Here is a 21,148-nt window from a genome sequence, read left to right as displayed (position 1 = left end):
CAAGGCATTGATTTTTTCAAAACAAATTGAAAAACATGAAACAATTACTGCTGATCAATTGTCAATTTTTATGGATAAAGCAACATGTCTAAATGTTGAAGAATTGGAACTGCAGCAAAAACTTGATATGCTTAAAAGTCAAAAGGAATTAAACAATAAAATTAAAAGTTTACAACTTCATGTTGCTGCAAGTAAGAAGATTTTGAATTCCCAAATTGAACAACAAGTTGTTTCATTGCTTAATCTGTTGGAATCTGCATCACACACACTGTATTTAAGAAACATTGATGCACTTACTGATCAGAGTCAGTTGGATGTTTTACAAGAGTTGATTTTGAGTAGTTCAGAAAAAATCCACCAACTGATTAAGAATGCTGGGAGTGTGGATGGATTGAAAGAGTTGAAGGATGGAATTCTTGAGTTAAAAGAGAAACAAGAAATGGTTGGAAATTATTGTAAACAATTTGAGGAAACAGATCATGTTATTGGTACCACTACTTTGGAATCACTTAGTGCTACTTTGGCAGCGTAACGTTTAACATAAGCAATTATTGATATGCACATATACAAAATGTATTTTTTTAAATGTGTCTTTATTCATGAATTCACCTTTCCAGTTCTTTCCAGGTATAGCCGACTTCCATTTTGTAAAGTTAGGGTGTGACATTCTCTGGTCTGAACCGTTTCAATTATTTCGAAATGTCAAAGTGAAATACTGTTAACTATTTTACTATTCCCATGGCTCGATTTACAATGTACGGTAAAGAAGTGATACCATTAGCTAACCTCAACTAGCATAAAAACGTTAAAATATTGCATAAACTAATTTGTACATTAGAGTTCAACGTGGGAAACCAGATGTTGTATTTTCTACACTGGTCTAATTTTTTGTCTATAGCATTATAAACTCAAGCACATTTGACTTGCAAAAGTAAAACCTTTTTAGTGTTTTTCCCATTAGCAAATTGAAGTCCGCATCATGCGGACATTCAGAATCATGATGACTGATTGTATGATTACCACTTCGTATATAATGAAAAAATCAACAAATCGCCAAATAATGTGAACAAGCGGCGACAAAACAAATGTATAGTAGCACTCACTAGCAGGTAGTTTTTATGGTGCGCATTTGGTATAGCTGTACGGTATTCGAAGAAACGACCTTCCATGATGAACGAATCGCGCTTATCCGCATCGTTAGCTACGAGTCCATGCTTAGTTGTTATGTGCGGCTCGTTGGCACAGCATGTGAGCGGCAAAAATACCCAAACTCTAAACTTTCAAATACAAATAAGTCTTGTTCAAATAGCAGAGTGTTAATTCAAAATAATATTTAGACTGTTCAACTATTTGATCTAAAATGCCGAAGTTTTTAAATATAAAGTGTTTTGCTGTACTGATATTGTGTTTTATGTGCGAAGTCGTAAATTGTGATACGGAAAACAATGATTATGTTCAATTCATCGACGGCGATTTTGCATCGTTTCCCAAGTGTTGCCCGCTACAAACATTTCTAATCGTGACTGACGATGGCTTCAACTGCACCGCTGGCGAAATAACGTTGACACATTTGGAAATTTTCGCGTCAAATATTGCAACGAACACAACAATCTTTTCGGACAATTGTGAGGGTGTTGATTGCGTCGATTATTTGAAAAATGACACCGAAGTGTACCTCACGCGAATGCAGAATTGTTATGCGAAAACTATATATAAACAATATTTTGACTTTCCGAAATGTTGTCCGTTTGATCAGGTCTACGATCCAGAAAATTATAATTGTGTGCCGCATAATCACACCGTGTACGCGTTTAATGAATCTTTGCAAGTTATTAATGTGAGTTTGTCGCATTGTCCGCCAATTAATTTCGCCATTGTGAATCTGTACGATGAGTTTCAAGTGAATGAAGACAAAAGCGTTACCTTAACCAGCGGTAAAAGTTTTAAACATGGAAGATATTGCATTGATAAAAATATAAGGAGTGGAAAGGATATGATTCGAGCTTGTATGGATTATGAAGATGCTTGCGAGAAAATGAAGAAGAGGTGTGTTAAGAAATGCTGTCCGGACGGAGAAGCCTATATAACTTTTGGCCCTGGACCACCGAAATGTCGTCCACACTATTCCTCATCGTTCAATTTATCTAATTATTTCAGATTTCATCAGTCAGGTAATTACATAATTTTGTGTTGTTGGAGAACAATAACAATAGAGGATTTATTAATTATATACTTGTTTGTTGCTTATGTAATGCAATGTAAATTTTGTAAACCAAGTTTTAATTGATTAGTCATCTTAAAAAGACTTTTGGGTTTTATTTTTTGTTACTCGAATAAGAAAAGAAAAACTGGTATTCCCCAATATCCACTCAAACAATTCTTAATGACGTATTTATACGTTGAAACTTTGCCACTGGTCACTAGTTGCAATTAATAATGCAGTTTGATCCAAAATGAAAGTTATTAGTATTATTAAATTATTATTTTTAATAGTAGTACTGAATAGTCAAGGATAAAATAACTCTGAACTGTTTTGCTATTAAATGTTTCAGTCAGTTTGCGAACGATGTAAAACAAGTGTGGAAACAATAATTATATTAGTGTGTACACATAATAATACATACATTCACCAAATAACCAGTCTGGCTCAGACAAAACCGTCTTTGTTGTTTCCTGTTTCGCTAAAACTATTTTTTATTACTATTATATTGAAATGCTAATACCTATGTGTTTTTATGTTTTCTTTCATGTTAAAACAATTGAAGTTTTGTTTATTGCAGATGAGAATATAGAATATGGCATATTACGAACTGGACCAGTGAAGAGATATTTAGCAACAACTAATCACAAATTTTACGTAGACATGAAAGGAGATTTTCATATTCGAGAAGAAGATTCTGATTGGGCCCATCTGTCCCCTAGAGATGCATATTACTGTGTTGAAAACTATAATGAGAAAATTACATCGTTTTTGTTCGTCGGTCAAATATTTAATTTTCAATTGGTCAAATTCTACGTTAATGGTATAACTTTAGGACTTTCATGCTTCTTTCTTGCGCTCACAATTATGTGCTACATGTTCTTGCCGGAAATGCAGAACGTACATGGAAAATCAATTATGATGTTTTGCATTTTTATGTTTGTGGGTTTTCTAAATTTGAGTTTTGCGCAATTACATAAAGTACCATCAATAAATATCTGCACTACAATTGGTAAGTTGTGGCCTTTATAATTATTAAAATTAATACTATGCATTCAAATAGAAATAGGATGTGGCTGAAGAAAACGTGATTTGTTTATTACGCGAGCATAGAAATAGAATCAAATCAATCAAATTGCATAAATACTTCAAATGTATCTAAACATTTAAATGTACTTAAATGTTTTAAATTGACTACGTTTTTATACAATTTTCAGCAGTGATGAAATGTTGTATAATGCATCTGAAATAATACTTTGATTTAAATTTCTTTTAATCCGACACACTATTCATCAATTGCTAAAACTGATATATTTTTCTATTTTTACTGCTTTCAGGATTTACCATCGTGTTTTCATTCCTTGGCGCGTTTGCGTGGATGAACGTCATTTGTTTTGACATGTGGATGGCTTTTGGGTAAGTGGATCACTTGAATTGCAAGCTGGATAATGCAAGGAGTTAGAGAAACTTGAAAAACATTTTCTCTAAATAAATACTAGCGTTGCTGTTTATTGTTTAACTTTCATGGCAAGTTTAGTTAGTTTTGAACAAATTGCCAACGCATAAAAGATTTTTGTGTATTGTTTTGCTTCCAGAAATAAATTGTTTATGTTTTACATAGCAGACGCCGAAGATAATTGGCGTGAAGGTCCGCGGGTATTATAAATGGCTAGGAACTATAAGTTCTTTCTCGAACGTAAGGGCTCTAAAAATAAAAATAAAATTCTTAAAAAAGAAATTCGATGAATTTAAAATTAGGTCGTTTTAGTGAATGCAAAAGAATGTTTAAGAATGAGCTGTGTTTTCCAAATGTAAGTGTGTTGTATAAGCGTAAACTAATATTTAATTATGCGGTTTGTTACAAAACCGGCTTGAAAATTTAAGTTTTTCTTACCTTGAGATTTCACATTTGAGAGTTTTTGTTGAACAGAAAGTATATTACTCAACATTGCTTTACATTACTGCCATTTTTATGAAATTCTCATTGACAGCTTTGTTATTAGTAGAAAAAACTTTAACAAAGCAGAGACAATTTCTACATCTACAAAATTGCTAGTTGAAAACAATTCGTGCAGTTAATGTGTTTTGAAATGACAATGAATGCATAGCAGCATATATTAAATTATATCTATGAGATCATAATTAATTGGCTATACGATAAACAAATAAAATTCAACTCATGCTTTGATTGAATTATGCACAATTTTTGTTTTTGTATCTTGATATATGTAGAAATGATTTACGGATTAATCAATTAGTGTACTTAATGTGATAATTTGAACGCTAAATATAGATGATCCACTAATTCAGGATGCTTTGAATAAATCATTTCATTACGATGACAACTCATGCGTATTCAAATTTTCTGAAACGAGCTTTCGTAATTTAGCTAATTGTGTTTTTTGATTATGGAGTAGTTTTTTAATGCAATGAACAATTTGTGTACTTATCACGTATATAATTCTAATAACGCAATTGTTTCAAATTAAAATCAGAGTTAATGTTGATTTAAAGAATTCTAGACTGAAAATTTTTCAATATTACTCTTTTATTCTATAAAAGTGTTGTTCATATAATTTTATATAGTTTATGGAAGCGGCTGAACATATTTTAAATTTATTCTAAAACGGTTTCAACCTCACATTCAAACATAAACGAAACTTCTGCGCAACGATGATCTGAACGTGTGGCTGTAAAATTGCGTTTGCTGAAGCTGGCAAACCGTGGAAAGCTTATATTTTTTAATGGATGTTGTATATTACCACGGAGGTGAATGCTGACAGCGTAGGCGGCGATTTATCGTAAACAGGCGCGAATTAATTGCCAAATGCAATATTTTCGAACGCTCTATTTTTACAAATAGCTACGTTTGTTAGAAAACTTTGTAAATTTGTTAGTACACGTTTTTACGTTATGGAAATAATGAAAAAAAATATTTCTAAAACAGTTATTCGCCGGCAATTTCTTAATCATGCCTTTACGCATTGTTTGTGGTGCTTACGAGTACTTTTTTATTGCTTTGTTTGGATTAGTCATATGAACGATAATCAAACAACGGATTGCTGGAAGCAATATGTATTTCGAGCACAACGTGTTCAGCATCATAATACAAATTAATGTGTGTTTAAGAGGCAATATTAATTAAATATTAGTTCTCTTTGGATGCGGCAGAGAGCAGACATTAAGAAAATATACAAGTGTATTTTTTTCTCATTCTAGACGTTCAAAATTCGTAAGACACTTGCAAACGTGGGAGAAATAAATTGTACGCAAACATGTTATCGAAAGTTAGCGTCACTTAGAGTCACTGACTTTCATTTTAACGGCGTAATGTTTAATATAATTTGCTTTAAAATGACCAACAAGGAAGACATTATAAAGAGAGATTTCTCTTCGGATTACATATTATATTCATAGTCATATATTTCCAAAATGTTGGCTTAATTGATAACTACATGAATGTTTACAGAACGATGAGGGTGCTAAATGTACAAAACAAGCGAAAAGATCAAAAGAAGTTTTTGTACTACAATCTTTACGCATGGGGAGTACCAATTATCATTTGTGGATTTGCTGTGACTGCGCACATCTTCAAGTTTCTTCCGGATGAATACAGCCCGCACATTGGAAAAGTCAAATGCTATTTCGAGAAATGTAAGTTTTGAGAAAGATTATAATGTAATCCATTAATTTCGTTTCCTTCTAGATGAACATACTACATACGACTATTTTATATACTTCATCATCCCCGTTTCCACAATGATACTGATTAATGTCGTATATTTTATTAAAACAGCAGTTTATTGCTATAAAGTGAAGAACGAAATTCATAAAATGCGCGGCTCAATTGGTGATAACAAAGAAGCGAAACAGCGCAAATTTAAAGACGACAAAGAAAAGTATGTGTGGTTGCCTATGTTAAACTCGTATTTTTATTTTTTGTGTACATTAATTCTAGATTGATAATGCTGGTAAAACTTTTTCTGGTTATGGGAATATCGTGGACTTTTGAAGCACTGTTTTCAATATTTTCGATTACGGATACTTCTGTCTTGCGTGATGTGGAAGCTGTTATAGATTGCTTTAATGCATCACAAGGTTATTACAATGTTTAATTTTGTTATTTTTTTGCTTGCCTATACTGATCAGTTGTTTAATTTACAGGAATTATAATCTTTTTCATATTCATTGTAAAGAAAAAAGTATGGATATCAATAAAGACACGATTGGGAATGAAACCGACTCGCCGTGTGTCGGAATTTAGTACAGGTATTACAAACGATTTAACTTCTGGAAGTGGTAACACGGGTAACGGTAACACCGGTAACACTCTCAATGGAAGCGAATACCACCGCACTCATAATTAAATCACACGTGAAACTAATAAATGTAGTTTAGAATGCGAGCTTAACCAGGAAAGCACTTCTACCCATATAGTTGGTGGTCTTTATTGTTCTCTGTGTTTTATGCATGGCGCTTCTGCAGATTGTATAAATATTTCAAGATAGGAATAAACAATTTTAGGTGTGTTCCGGGTCACGCAACGATTGCATAATATGATGATAACCAAACACAGAGTTGTTAACATTTCTGGCAAACGATAGAACATCCAAATTTACAAAAGTACTGATTGTAATACATTAGATACTCCAGTATGTGTTTACAAATTTTTATCCAGTGATTGTATGTGCCATTATTAGAATTATTTAGAAACATTTTATATGTACTTTTGTATTTGTGTATATAAGTATAGTTTAAACACATTTCTGTATTATCTACTAACAAATAAATGTTGTTTCACGCTGCAGTATCTTAAATGATAGATTATTATTTTAAAATTAATTCGTATTAAGCAAGGTTTATTAAAAATTTCATCACAAAGGGTATCGAGGGTGACGAGTTTACAAAGACGGAAGTGGCTGGTTTGTTTCTTTTCTTATCCGGCAACAAACAAATTTCGTTTAAAATTTATTAGTTATCATGAAGTTTCAGCAAGTATCAGCTTCTTCAATGCAATACATATTTCTTATTTTTAAATGTATTATTGTGATAAAATTATACCTCAACCTTGTACCCTGTTTATTTAAAAATAAACATTTAGTATATTCATCAGCATATACATTTTATAGATATTTTCGGTAAACATGCATGTGGACAAATTATATAGGGTCAAATTGTTTTTGATCACTGGTCTACGATAATGAAGCTTATATCTGGTACTCTTATTATTTATATATGTATTAATCAAATTATACTTCGTGAAATTATTATTCAAATGCATAAGAAATTATGCAACCCAATTTGCCTCAGCTTCTCTAATGGTTACCTTGGTTACCACTTGTGGAGCGATATTAGTCGTTTTGGTTGCCGCATTGATTATGTGCATCCGGGTGATTAGTTTGTACATAAATTGATTTCACAACTTCGTTAGGGTAGACTTTAAGAAATTTTAAAATCAGCAGATTAAATGCTCGTGTACAAAAGGTTCACAATTTTAATTTATGGAAATGAGAAATCCCCTCGATGCGAAACATGTTAATACTATTACTAGTTTTTAATTATTCGAATATTTGGGACTTTCTGCATGTTACAAAAAATTTCAAAAACATATCCCAACATATCATATAATAAAATAATAAACATAATAAATAAACAAAATAAACATAATAATAAACATATCATTAAATATCTATATTAATACCATACAATACTTATTATATACTTAGGAATAACAGAGTGGAAAAATAAAGCAAGAAACAGAAGAAAATGGAAAGAAATTATAAATCAAATATAGAATACGGTTGATCCGCCGAATAAGGATCTGTAAATCTGTAAATTTAAGATGGCAATGCCCACGAATGGGCGGGAATGCCTAATATATATATATAAAAATTATATATATATATATTATAAACATATTATAAATATAAATATATATATATAATACCATACAAGTATGTATGGTATAGAAAGGCAACTGCACGCGGAGTTCCCAAGCAGTCTCCCACCCAAGTACTACCCAGTGCCCGACGTTGCTTGACTTCGGTGATCGGACATTTTTTTTGACATTTAAAAAAACTCTTTATTTACAAAAATATAATCTGTACATATGTAGATACACAAATTTGTGATCGGACGAGGACCGGTATATTCAACGTGGTATGGCCGTTGCCTATTAGTATAGTAGTAAAGTAGATATTTAATCACATAATTCGTCCTTGAAATTAGTTAAACTGTGATATTAGAAAATCTTTTTAGGGAAATTGACAAACTTTAAATGATTGTTTTGCAAAAGGTAGCATTGAACTCTTCGTGCAGTTGGCTTTTTATTTATAACAATAATTAATTATTGATATTTTGTGGCATTGGTAACTCGCACTGCAAGTTTATATTTTAACTACAAGAGAATAGGCAAAGTAAAACTGAAATTTTCTAAAAGATTTCAAGGACGATTGTGTTATTAAATACCTATATTAATACTATACCAGTAGGCACCTGTCATACCACGTTGAATATACCGGTTCTCGTCCGATCACCAAAATCAAGCAACGTCAGGCACGTGTAGTACACATTATCTCGTATATATTCCCCTGGGTTGAAGATAGTACAGCAAAAACCTTAAAAGTTGTCAAAAATTGAATACCTAAAAACCGAGGTTGATGTGCGCGTATTTAGCGCAAAATTTGAAATAATAAATAGTTTATATGCGTGATCATAGTAAAATTAGATCAACGGAGCTCAAAAATAAAAATATGTGGGTGACTCCCATTACCCGCTGACTCCCATTACCCTACTCTCCCCTACATGTTATCACGAAGTATAGATCCAAACGTAATGTCAAACGAATGGTTTCAATTGTTTCAATTTAGGGGGCAGAACTTTCGCCGGTAGAGCGCGATTCTTCAAGAAGTACTAATTTAAATCCTTACGCGGGAAGTTTTGTTGCAATTGACATATTTAAATAAATTTAATTTAATTCAACATTTTCAAGCCAGCGAGTGTTTACGTGTAATAATAATAATAACATCGGAACGTCTTGAACTGTTGCGCAGCCAGTGGCAGGAAACAGAACTACGATCTGGGTTTATAATTTGTACCATGAATATTATGGAAAAGCCTATACCGTTCGGATTCTTTTTGAAAATTCCTTATACATTTCAAATATTTTCTAATAGATTTTTACGTACGGAGCATACATATCAACATGAATTTTGTTTTTAAGACAATTAATAATGTACAATTCTGCAAATGCGAAAATTCTTTATGCAACATAATTGAATTCCTATTTGGGTTTTTCGTAGCCTACTTAAATTGTCCAGTACATAAACAAATAAATCAGACGGTTTGTTTTTGGGGTTGATTCGAGAAGTAGCGAACAAGGGATTCTAATTGGTTCAATGCTAGTAGACATTTCAATGTTGTCGGGTTTATCTTATGATGAAATTACATACATTCATACATTGGGAAGTCTTAGTTCCTACACGTCAGTTTTACTGCTTCAATTTTTGAAACGTAAATTAATATCAAATCAGGGAAATATACAGAGCAGAGCCTCAGACATGGCAGAGCACCTTGGTGGGTTGTCCTTTCTCCGCAAATAAGATTCTTAATTTCAGTTTTTATGTAAATGACAATAATGCAATTTTCGAAATTTTCTTTGGAATAACTTTGAAAATTTGTGTTCAACATTTCATAATGATTGATGGTGTACCTAATTTTTGCGTTAATTGTAATAAACAAACTCGCTTTCGAACGTATACTATTTATAAAGATTATTTTTGCTATTCGCTATTATCATTTTAGTTATTAGTAAATCCCACCACATAAGGTTATGGCTGAATACTTTATATTTTATATAAATTCGTAATGTCTTGTGGAAAATTACCAAAGAAATTTGACAAAAAAAGAAGTAAATATACAGTAACATAAAAATGACCGGGAAAGAAAACCGAGTTATTATTACTGTTGTGAGTTTTGAGATGTTTTTTTTTTCATTATACTGGGTAAATCAGTAAAAAATATCTTCTTTTACTTGCACCTATAAAACGACAGTTATTACACGGTTTTCTTAATCAATGTCGTGAATAAAGCTCCCGGTTAATACTTAATGTATTGTAATTGATAAAAAAGTACTACACATTATTTAAACTGAATAAAAACATTTTTCAATCACATTATAGACATATGTAAGTCTTAAATGAATAATTCATTCTTGTTACTCATTTCCAATAAATTCAATGTTATGTCAGTTGGTAATATGCCAAGTGTATTGCAAAATTAATTTTTAGAACGAATAAACATTGATAAGAAATAGCGCCTGCAAATAATTTGAATTCCAATTTAGTAGATACTGTAATATTGTGAGACCTTAAGGAATGACTAATATGTAGAAAAAATGTTTGCCTGTGTTTATTACGATTGCCAAACATACACAATCCATTCTCTACCTATACTTTCTTTTGAAGAACGTTCATCATTATTTTCTAACACGTCCGTAAGATCGGTGCCCAACTCTGTTGGCTTCGATCTCCTTACAGCGCATGTCAGCTGCGCGATTTCACATATTTTCTTATACACATTTCCTCGCGGGAAAACTCGCGAAAAGCCGTGGACATAACACATTTGTTGCGGTGTTTTAAAACATTTAAATGCACGCGAAGTTTAGTGACGCCTTGAGAAGTGCTTCAACTACTCAAGGATAATATTCAATCAAAATGAATACTTCAACTTACAATAAGAAATATTACTATGTAATATTAACATTCATCATATTTAGTAATTGTAATCAAGTGAAAAGTGTCAGTGATAATCAACAATTTTTGGATACAAATTTTGCACATCTTCCAAAATGTTGTGCTTTACACTCAGCATTAGAAGTAACTTCAGAAACGACATTTTGTTCTCAGGACAATTTACAGTTGACACATTTTGAAATATCTGCAAGACATATAATATCAAATGAAAGTGATTTCGCAAACAATTGCAAAAACGTTGACTGTGTCGATTTTATTAATCACAGTGGAAATTGGAGTTTAGTTCGCATGCAAAATTGCACTATCGCAGAAACTTATAAAAATTATATTTATTTTCCAAAGTGTTGTCCCAATGATTATGTGTATGATCGCTTAAATCATACTTGTGTGAAAATAAGTGATAAAGTCTACACATTTGAGGATAATTTACAAGTGTTTAATATAAGCTTGGCTCACTGTTCAAAACTTGCAATAGTGGACTTTGATGAAAAATTTATTATTAACGAAAGTGACAGAAGTGTTACTGTTGGTGAACATTCAATAAATTATAAATCATATTGTATTGATAAAAGTGCATCTGATGATAAAAGGGTGTTAAGAGCATGTTTACCAAACGAAGTTGTGTGTAATACAATGAAAAAACGATGTTTGAAAAAATGTTGTCCAGATGGAGAAACATATGCAAAACGTAATGGAAGAGGTTCCTGTTTACCATTCTATACAGCACCATTCAACGTGTCGAAAAATACCAGATTTAGGCCATCGGGTAAAAAATAACTTTTTTTGCTATATGTAAATAATATTAACATTTTCAGATACTGATTATGGTATTATTTTTGCGTCGCCTGGCAACAAATACATGGCAAGAAATGAACATGAGTTCTTCATTGATGAAGTTGGTTATTTTCACACTTTGAAAAACGGCGATTGGATAATTTTAAATCCAACAAACGCATATTATTGCACAGATCATTTTCTTAGCCCAAAACATGAGCTAGAACCGCTGATATTTCTGTTGTTTTCCGAAAACAATATTAAAATGTATCAACACTTAAAGTACTTTATCCAAGGAGGTATTTTAGGAGTTTCCTCAATATTTATGTTTATCACAATGTTGTGTTACATTTTCGTGCCCGTATTACAAAATGTTCATGGTAGATGCATTTTAATGTATTGCATCTTCATGTGGCTAGGATGTGCAGCATTGTGTTCTGTTCAGATGGGACGTCATGATAATTACAAAATCTGCGTTTCTCTAGGTAAGTTCATGAAAAAATATACTTTAAATTTAGACTGAACTAAACATACGAATAAAGCAAATTGTTTACAAGTGCAGGTCATAAATTATTCATATCTGATATATTTTTAAACAACATTGTAAAATATAAGCTATTATTTATTGTGAGATTTTTTTTAGGTTTCTTTATAACGTTTACGTTTCTTGGTGCATTCGCATGGATGAATGTCGTTTGCTTTGACATGTGGATCGCCTTTGGGTGAGTCAGGTCTAATTAATTTTGCACTTATTTTATCATTAAAATTAATGTTTGCTTTAAATATACTCATTATCGTAAATTAACCTACGCAATATAAATGATGATTAATTTTAAGAATCCTTGATCGTTAATTGAGTACACACATTTCACTAATTAATTTATTGCGCATAAAAGTAATAGGTGGAGAAATTATCACTTACTGCATTGGTGATAAAAATAATAATTAAGAAACTAGTCTATATGTATTTTTGGTCTTTATTTAGTTGTATTAAAGATCAATGCCCTATTTGCAACATTCTGACGAGGATGAGTACACTCGTAAATGGATGTTTGTACTTTCTGCAAACATGTGCAAAATTGCCAATATAGAAAGTTACGCGCAAAGTGTATTACGTCAATCAGGCGTCGACGCCAGCATTTTATGTGATAAGATCTTAAAAGTTTTTCAAGCATTGATACTTTCAAATGGAATGAAAACAATTTTAATACGTTCAAGAAGACCACAAGCTTTTGAAATCATGTTGTTTGTGTCATTTCACTAATGCAAACTTAATGTTCACATAATTATATTTTTAATTAAAATGATTTTTTTCTTTTTTTTTTCAGAACAGTGAAAACTGCAAATATGCAAAGAAACAAAACAGATCTTAAAAAGTTTATCTATTATAATATATACGCTTGGGGAGTGCCGATTATAGTATGTGGATTTGCTTTGTTGGCATTTTTTACTGAATTTCTCCCGGATCCATTTATTCCACACATTGGAATATTATCATGTTATTTTGAGAAACGTATGTTGCCATAAAAAAAATAAAATTAATACCTTAATTATAATAATAATTTTAGGAGATGGAACATATGATTACATACTTTTTTTTCTCTTCCCAATTGCTGTGATGCTGTTGGTAAATGTCGTTCTTTTTATCAAAACGTCATTGTACTGCTACAACGTAAAGAACGAAATACAACGCATGCAAATGGCACCGGAAAATAATAACGCAAAACGTGCCAAACGAAAGAGATTTCTTGACGACAAAGAAACGTATTTTTATAATAAAACATAAAAATTAAATTAATATTTACCTAAATTATTTTTAGTTTTGGTATGTTACTGAAAATATTTATCGTGATGGGTATGCCATGGACATTCGAGTTTGTTTCTTCTGTAATTTCGTTTCACGATACTTCTGTGACACTAATTATAGAAGCTATTGGGGATTATATTAACTCCACACAAGGTTTGACATATTTTGATTTAATTTGTGTTTCATTTATGATACTAAAAGTTGTTATATTTGTTTTAGGAATCATTATATTCTGCATTTTAATTTTGAAGAAACGAGTTTATCTTTCAATTAAAGGACGTTTAGGAATTGGGCCAATGCCATCATTTACACAAAACAGCACAAGCACGACAAATACTTCGAGGAATAGAAGTGCCAAAGCAATGAGACAAATTTCAGTAAACTAATTTAATTGGATCGTTTACAGCTATAAGTTAAATAATATTGATACATACATTAAATGCAGTTTGATAAATGTTTAACATCTGTGCAGTGCATTATTGTAAACTGTTATAGTTTGACTTTTATTATTAGATGTTACTCATTTTGAAACAACTGCTCATCAGACACATCTGGAAATTATATAACCAATTGTAAACTTTTTATTCATTAATCTGTGAAAATGTAACATTTGCGAATGTCACAACTAAATGTGCAGCAATGGCGGCCATTCCAAGTCCAGTAGTATGATCGGTGCAATAATTGTTGGTGTCACCTACAAAGTTAATACTACGTGTTTTGATATTTTTAAATGTTGAACTGAGAATTGAAAAGCATCCACTCTTCGTTTGCCATTTCAACATCGCTTTGTATCCATGTATCAAAAAGTCTGTATCATAATAGTTTTCAATAGAACATAGTACCACTAAAAAACACATTTCAACATTCATTTTATTTTATTTTTATTATACCAACCATTCTCAAGGTACAGATCCCTATTCTGTTCAGTTTTTGACGTCAGAATTGTTTTGGCGTCTTTCAACATCAAATAACATAGTTTTCTTGTAAACTTATCGTCAAATGGTAGTTTATACTGTCCGAAACGCTTTGTAATTTGGCGTATAAACAGGTAGTGACTTAATGGATATCCATGAAGATTTTGTGTTGAAAGTGTACCAGCAAGACATGTTTCACAAAAAGAGAGAACATGATTCGATGTACGTTCTTTTTTACAATCTATTAATTTTATTTCAGAAAGAAACGCACAAAGGCATTGATTACTTTTTACAGTGATGTTTCCTTCAATGTAATATTTAGCTATTTTAGAATTTGCAATGATATTTTGTATTTCCGATATTTGAATACGGCGTTATGTTTTGAAAATAAACAGGTTTATCATGTTTTGCTGTTATCCAATCTGATGGTTTAAATATATCCAAATCTAATATAAACAAAGCGTTTACAAATATGTAAGTCATAAAGTCATAAATATTATATTACTTACATTTCCGAGAATTAAACTGCTTATGCTGAGATGATAAAATGTGATCCATTTTCATTCGAATAATTTCCACCTCAACTAACAAATTGTTGATTACATCCAATAAAGCTAGATCGGAATTGATCAATGATTTCAATTTCCATAAATTAGCTTCATCAAAATTTGAATATATTTATTAATATTCAACTTTTGTATTCCAATAAATATAAATACCTTCAGTAAGGACAATTCCCAATAAACCATCAACGTTAAAATCTTTGTAATTGTCTTCAACGAAATAAATCGCTCGTTGAAGAGCCTCGATGTTAAGTACAACACAATTTTTTGTTTTGTAACCATTTATAAAAATACTACATAAATTAACGTAAATGCAATTGAGACCTTCATTTCGGTATTATCGGTGTATGTAATATACCGTAGTAGGTTTCATTTAGATTGGATCAATCATATGCTAATAATACACTATTTATGCATTACTGTTAATTAATTTTTGTTATCAGTTATTGGGTAGGTAAATAATTGATTCATCGGGGTATTAGTGTATAAAGTATTGCAGAAACAAATGTATATGTAATAAATTGATGTGATAAAGTGAAATAAATTTTGTTTTCACATTTTACTGAATTAGTTAACAAAAGAGTTCGTAAAGGGTTAAATCTTTACGTTTTACGAATTAGAAGTGTGAAATGTCTAAAGTGTATTATGAAATATATTATTTAAATATAAATAAACGAGTATTTGTATCATAAATTATTTCCAGAAAAATTTTATTAAAATATCTTTGTCCATTTTCCAAAAATTAGAGTGATAAATTCAATCAATTTAAATTGGTGATTTCTAAGTAATCAGCCAATATCACGTCAATCAGGTGAGATGATGGGTTAGAACGGCTAGAACAAACTAGCTCGCACTTCGATCGTCGTATTGGCCGCTCTGTTTACTTTCCTCCTAGCGGAGTCGAGTGTCGATGTCGGTTTCGCCGGTTACGCGCTTATTGCGAATCGTTTATTAGTCTCGTGCCAGATGTATACATTGTGCGATCAATCCGCGGCTAGTCCTCGCACATCAAGATGCCTATCTTATCTTTCTACAATTTCGTGTACTTATTAGTGTATCTCACAGTGTACTCAGTGTGCAAGTCGAATGCAACAACGCAGCCCATCTCGAACTTCAAAGATAACGCACTGATTCATTCATCAAAGTGTTGCGGCATAGATGAACATCTTATATTATTTAATAACACCGTTAAATGTTCAAAACAAGCCGATAATTATAATCGTTTCAAGATTGTCTTCGCTACCATATCTAATTATTCGAAAAATGGAGATTGCGAAGAGGATTGCATTGATTTCTTGGAAGAAAATGGCAAGTTTCAATTGTATAGATTATTTGGAGCAATGTGCAACCTTGAAGCCATTCAAAAGTACAATTATTTTCCAAAATGCTGTCCGCCAGATTTTACATATGATAAATCAACGCACAAATGCGTTCATGGAAATTCACTTCCGGCATTTGGCGATTATCTACAAGTGATGAAAATTGGATTGTCTGAATGTCCGGTTCATGATTACGCTGTGGCTGATTTCGAGGGAAGCTTTGACATCGACAATGATAAGAAAAGTATTCGAATGAAGAGCGGCGAAAGTTTTAATTACGGCGAGTTTTGCATTGATCTTAAACATGATATGGAGAAATATTTGGTGCGAGCTTGTTTGAAAAGCGATGTTATTTGCGGCGTTGATAAACGGCGTTGTTTGTGGAAATGTTGTCCCGATGGAGAGATCTACATTCAACAACAGAATAAATCTAAAAAGTGCTATCCTAGTCTAAAATCTGAAATTAATTTAAATGCAATTTCCGAAAACGTATTTGGAAATAATGAAGGTATGAAACTGCAATCATTACATTTTAGAGCTATTATTTATCAAACTAATGTGTGATTGCAGATAATAATAATTTTGCCATAATTTCATCTAACTTAAAATTGGGTTACAAACTATATAAACATAAACCAACCATGAATTTTAAAGTGGATTCTAATGGAGATATTGAAATGGAGATAGACCACGAAATGCGATATTTTGATTCTACGTCAATGGTTTATTGTATTGAACAATTTCAAAACAATATTTCAACGACACAAGTTTTGTATTTATTTCATTTTGGACCTACAGATAACACCGAAATATTTAAAAGCATCATTTTATTTACTTCAGCCTTGTTTTCTATTCTTACATTTTTATGCTATGCTATTTTACCAGAAATGCAAAATCTTCATGGAAAATGCATTATGATGGAATGCTTGTTTCTCTTATTGGGATCCGCCATTTTATGTTACACTAAAGTTTTTCCTATAAGTCAATCCGCATGCTGTACAGCTTTAGGTAAGTTTAGATGTGGTCAAGTGTGTATATTTTAAGAAATAATCAACAAAATATTTGGTTGTGTTTGTCTGTTAATCTCTTGAAACATGCGTCTGTCAATATAATTTATAGCAGATGGCCTGAAAAACAGGTTGAAACACATTTCTTGTCATCATAAACTGTTTAATTTATTATCAAGTATCAAGTGTAAAAATATATCACAAAAATAATATTTTGTGTATCAATTAGTAAAAATATTTATATTTTCAGGGTATGGAACAATTTTCGCATTCCTCGGACTTTTTGCTTGGTTAAACATCATTTGCGTCGATATGTGGATGACATTTGGGTATGTAAAAGAGCAGAAAACACTCGTGCGAATAAACAAACGCGGCTTTGATTTATTTTTCATAAGCACATCCGCTTATTAATAATACTCTACGAATTTCCAATAATTGAGTGAATGCGTACGCGATTGAGAATGCAGCACAAAAAGTCAGAGCTAAGTTTAGCCAAATTAAACAAAGTGCACTGACGTGTGTGTCATTTCACATCGACTACAGACAATTCCGACTAAAATTAGCGATTCTTTTGAAAATATTTATAACGTGATATGTTCCGTTTGTTCACCGAACGAGCTCAATGCACGATTTAATCAGAAAATGGATTTCGGATAGCTTTAATCCAAACTGCATTTGTACATTCTCTGCATTCGTAGCCAGCATGTGTATATCATTTGCATTTATAAAATGAACGTTTTCGTAGTAGTGAAAACGTAGCAAACGCACGCATCATTAATTCCAGGATTAATCTTGTTTATGTCTTGCTTCGAAAAAGTGCATTTCAGTTCAAATTCCGGCGCAGGTGCAATTAAATATTGAAAGATGTATAAATAAATAGATTTGTGGGACAATACTCGGTAGTATACAATTTGCACCAAAATATAAGAAAAAAATATAATTTAAAAATCTTTTTGTTTACATTGGGGCTTATTTAACTTCAAAACATTAATATATGACATATAATTCGGTTCCAGAAATGTATCACTTAATAATATACTAAAATTAAATTACAATGGTCACTTGGTTTGCGTGATACGATTAATTGCTCTGCGACATTTCGAACGCATCTGGGGGCAGTATTAAAGTGGTGCGGCAATTAATCATTTTCACATCGCAGTCGGCTGTCTGCAAACGCGTCTCATTTTATTGACATTTAATTTGAACCGAGCTCATTAGTTTTATGTTTCGCAATTGTTATTGCTCGTTAACGCGGCGGGCGGTGGTGCCGCTCGAAAGGTGGAAGCCTCATCAAATTTTAATGAAATTGCGCCCGAGTCTATTTCATTACGTCCGGAACGGTGGCGTTTGATAAGATTTTATTGAATGTTGCAATAAAGATGGCCACAATATTGTGGAAAATTGCACTTTGGGCGCAACACGTGCGTTAGCGTTATCATCGTCCGGATTTACCGACTAATACAATGACGAACGTTTGGTTCGATGACGACAATGATGAAAAAAATGCGCGTCCGGAAATTAGATCAGATGACGCACGTTTAAGCTGGCGATAATGTAAATATTTGAGAATATTGTGGGCTTTATTAATAACTCTAAGAAAAACGTGTGTCAGTGCGTTGTTTCTTTTTTCTTAGGCTTAGATTTAAAATATTTGGAAACATTACTTACAATAAATTGTTTGTTTTAGTGTTTTAAGGGGATTCAAAGTCAAAAATCGTAAATCAGAATTGAAGAAGTTTATTTTCTACAGTTGCTATGGTTTTGGGGTGCCAACGGCGTTTGTAAGCTTCATGATTTTGGCCCAACAAACTGATATGTTACCAGAGGTTATTACACCCAAGATTGGAAAACTAAAATGCTATTTTGATAGTGGTAAGATTAATTTGTGTAAATTTTTTTTTTGGAAATTTTATTTGACTCATTTATACAAACCTTATTGATAAATTTTAATTACTGTTTCTAGATTCAAATGTTGATTACATGATCTACTTTTTAATACCAATGGCAGTAATGCTCGCAATTAATGTTGTTTTATTCGTGAAAACAATACTTTACTGTATTAAAGTGAAAAATGAAATTCAGCGAATGCGTGATGACAGCTCCAAGGAGCGAAGCAAAAGAAAGAACACGCTAAAGGAAGACAAAGAAAAGTAATATTTTCAATTATAATTATTATTTTACTCATTTTCGAATTGTATATTTTATTTTTATTGCAGAATGATTATGCTCCTAAAATTATTTTTGATCATGGGAATTCTCTGGATATTTGAAACAATTTCATCATTTATATCATTTAAGAAATTGCATTTAAGTTTGCTTGAGACTTTTATTGACACAATTAATTGTGCAAAAGGTAGTTATTTATTTAATCAATAATAAAATATCAGATGAAATAATACTTTTCTCATTTTAGGCATTATAATTTTCTGTATATTCATTTTGAAGAGAAACGTATTGAATTTGTTGGCAAAAAAATTTGGAATGAAGACAACACCAAGGCGATCATCTGAAATGACCAGTCTAACTTTAACCACAAATACGCACTGATTCACTGTGTTTAATTTACTCGGTCAAAGATTATTTTTAAACCTTAAATTCTTGGTTAATGTTTAATGTATAATAACCGAGAACATGTCAATGTGTTTTGTAATAATACGTACTCATATGTTATAGCTTTAAATGGTTTAGAAAATCAGTCAAAAATTTGACTTTTGTTAGAATAAATAGCTTTAGAATAGGTTAGAGTGTGAAGATATTCTTTCTGCTTTTCTCAATTTAGTTGCATTTTTCAACTAGCAACAAACGCGAAAAACGTGTTAAATACCACAAAATATCGTATTTATAAATATAAATATTATATTACTGGAAATTGTATGAGTATTAATTCGCTCCTTATCATTACGTTAGTATATTACAACATAATTGTACAAACAAGATAAGGTTTACAGAAATTCGCCTAAAAACTCAATCAATTAATCATTTTATTTTCGGATAAATATGTTAACAATGATAATTACTAATTATTAAAATACATGAAATTATTGTGAAGAAAGAACATTCAAACTAGAATTTGGTGACGGAAGCTAATTGACTACATACATCATTAATCATCTTGTTCGTGAGTTGCGTAATAAAGTTTGAATCAATTTCATCCATGAGAGTTTTCCATATGTATTATCTGCTTTAGACACAACTAGATTTTTTCATTCACCGATAGATGACGCCTATAGTGCTTAGTCAACCATTTACGTAGTTTATTCAAAGCAAGTGTTGTCAAGAAGTTCAGGACGAGGATTAAGTGTAAATTTATTAAGTTGGTAAATCAGATGGAGTGAAATATTAATTAAATATGTATGTAAATGTTTCTTTTAAAAACAAGTAACATAATTGTGTTTTAATATTATACAACTTCAATGTTTGGGTCGTTCATAAGGGATAAATATATTCCAGAAAAAGATAATACTGAACTCGGTGCGTATAATATAACATATATAAATCTCAGTTGCAAATACGTCGCTCTTACGCTGCCATATCGCTACGTTTGGCTGCTGAAAAACAAGAGACGCTCATTGCGCATCAAGCGCGTGGGTCGCAGACAGTTTTATTAGCCCATCCATCCGTTTTTTTAACACTAAGCAAAAAATGATGACGTTGACAATTTTCTATATCTGTGACAAAGAAATATCAGCGCATGCCTTAATAATGTTATGTCATAGAATATTTTAGATTGTAAAGCGAGCAGGATTTTATGAATGCAACCCGCTATAACTTTTATATGAAATGCATAAAAAGTTTTTCAAAAAGAAAATGT

At 31.5% G+C, this 21,148-nt stretch overlaps 2 protein-coding genes and 2 long non-coding RNA genes across 5 annotated transcripts; 2 read left to right on the top strand and 2 right to left on the bottom strand.

Moving 5' to 3' along the window:
* The first annotated feature begins 945 nt into the window (after positions 1-945).
* On the top strand, positions 946-7,017 carry LOC135795958 (uncharacterized). 2 transcript variants are annotated; one of them, XM_065307808.1, is made up of 8 exons: positions 946-2,171; positions 2,781-3,212; positions 3,538-3,616; positions 5,670-5,854; positions 5,907-6,099; positions 6,159-6,298; positions 6,365-6,469; positions 6,725-7,017. In XM_065307808.1, the coding sequence occupies exons 1-8, from the start codon at positions 1,361-1,363 to the stop codon at positions 6,802-6,804; spliced, it is 2,025 nt and encodes a 674-aa protein (XP_065163880.1). In that variant the 5' UTR covers positions 946-1,360; the 3' UTR covers positions 6,805-7,017. The 2 variants fall into 2 exon arrangements, with proteins under 2 accessions (XP_065163880.1, XP_065163879.1); XM_065307807.1 differs by having other exon boundaries at positions 953-2,171; positions 6,365-7,017.
* On the bottom strand, positions 3,708-4,270 carry LOC135795971 (uncharacterized). The gene is made up of 2 exons (XR_010549190.1): positions 4,095-4,270; positions 3,708-3,905 (listed from the first exon to the last, which is right to left on the bottom strand). It is a non-coding gene; the product is annotated as an uncharacterized lncRNA (long non-coding RNA).
* A 3,618-nt stretch (positions 7,018-10,635) lies between the features above and the next one.
* Positions 10,636-20,206, top strand: LOC135795489 (uncharacterized). Its single transcript, XM_065307182.1, has 14 exons — positions 10,636-11,719; positions 11,769-12,212; positions 12,371-12,449; positions 13,056-13,240; positions 13,296-13,491; positions 13,548-13,687; positions 13,754-13,917; positions 16,010-16,838; positions 16,901-17,338; positions 17,588-17,666; positions 19,025-19,209; positions 19,301-19,487; positions 19,554-19,690; positions 19,751-20,206. Exons 1-14 carry the CDS (start codon positions 10,915-10,917, stop codon positions 19,882-19,884), a joined length of 4,002 nt encoding a protein of 1,333 aa, XP_065163254.1. The 5' UTR covers positions 10,636-10,914; the 3' UTR covers positions 19,885-20,206.
* LOC135795973 (uncharacterized) lies at positions 14,676-15,089 on the bottom strand. The gene is made up of 2 exons (XR_010549192.1): positions 14,958-15,089; positions 14,676-14,894 (listed from the first exon to the last, which is right to left on the bottom strand). It is a non-coding gene; the product is annotated as an uncharacterized lncRNA (long non-coding RNA).
* Positions 20,207-21,148: the final 942 nt, after the last annotated feature.

The sequence above is a fragment of the Atheta coriaria genome, unplaced genomic scaffold (assembly GCF_025399875.1).
Source record: "Atheta coriaria isolate IRGN ID8LTWV9N9 unplaced genomic scaffold, Caltech_Dcor_3.1 hic_scaffold_7_pilon, whole genome shotgun sequence".
NCBI lineage: Eukaryota > Metazoa > Arthropoda > Insecta > Coleoptera > Staphylinidae > Dalotia > Dalotia coriaria.
Note: the sequence above shows the minus strand (reverse complement) of the source record. Positions and strands in the feature narration are given on the sequence as shown.

Excerpts from the sequence above, each read along its gene's own strand:
- LOC135795958 (XM_065307807.1), top strand. The coding sequence starts at position 1,361 with ATGCCGAAGTTTTTAAATATAAAGTGTTTTGCTGTACTGATATTGTGT. Across the intron at positions 3,213-3,537 it reads AAATATCTGCACTACAATTG|GATTTACCATCGTGTTTTCA; the intron begins GTAAGTTGTGGC and ends TACTGCTTTCAG. Across the intron at positions 6,299-6,364 it reads TTGCTTTAATGCATCACAAG|GAATTATAATCTTTTTCATA; the intron begins GTTATTACAATG and ends TTTAATTTACAG.
- LOC135795489 (XM_065307182.1), top strand. The coding sequence starts at position 10,915 with ATGAATACTTCAACTTACAATAAGAAATATTACTATGTAATATTAACA. Across the intron at positions 12,450-13,055 it reads GACATGTGGATCGCCTTTGG|AACAGTGAAAACTGCAAATA; the intron begins GTGAGTCAGGTC and ends TTTTTTTTTCAG. Across the intron at positions 19,488-19,553 it reads CTAAAGGAAGACAAAGAAAA|AATGATTATGCTCCTAAAAT; the intron begins GTAATATTTTCA and ends TTTTTATTGCAG.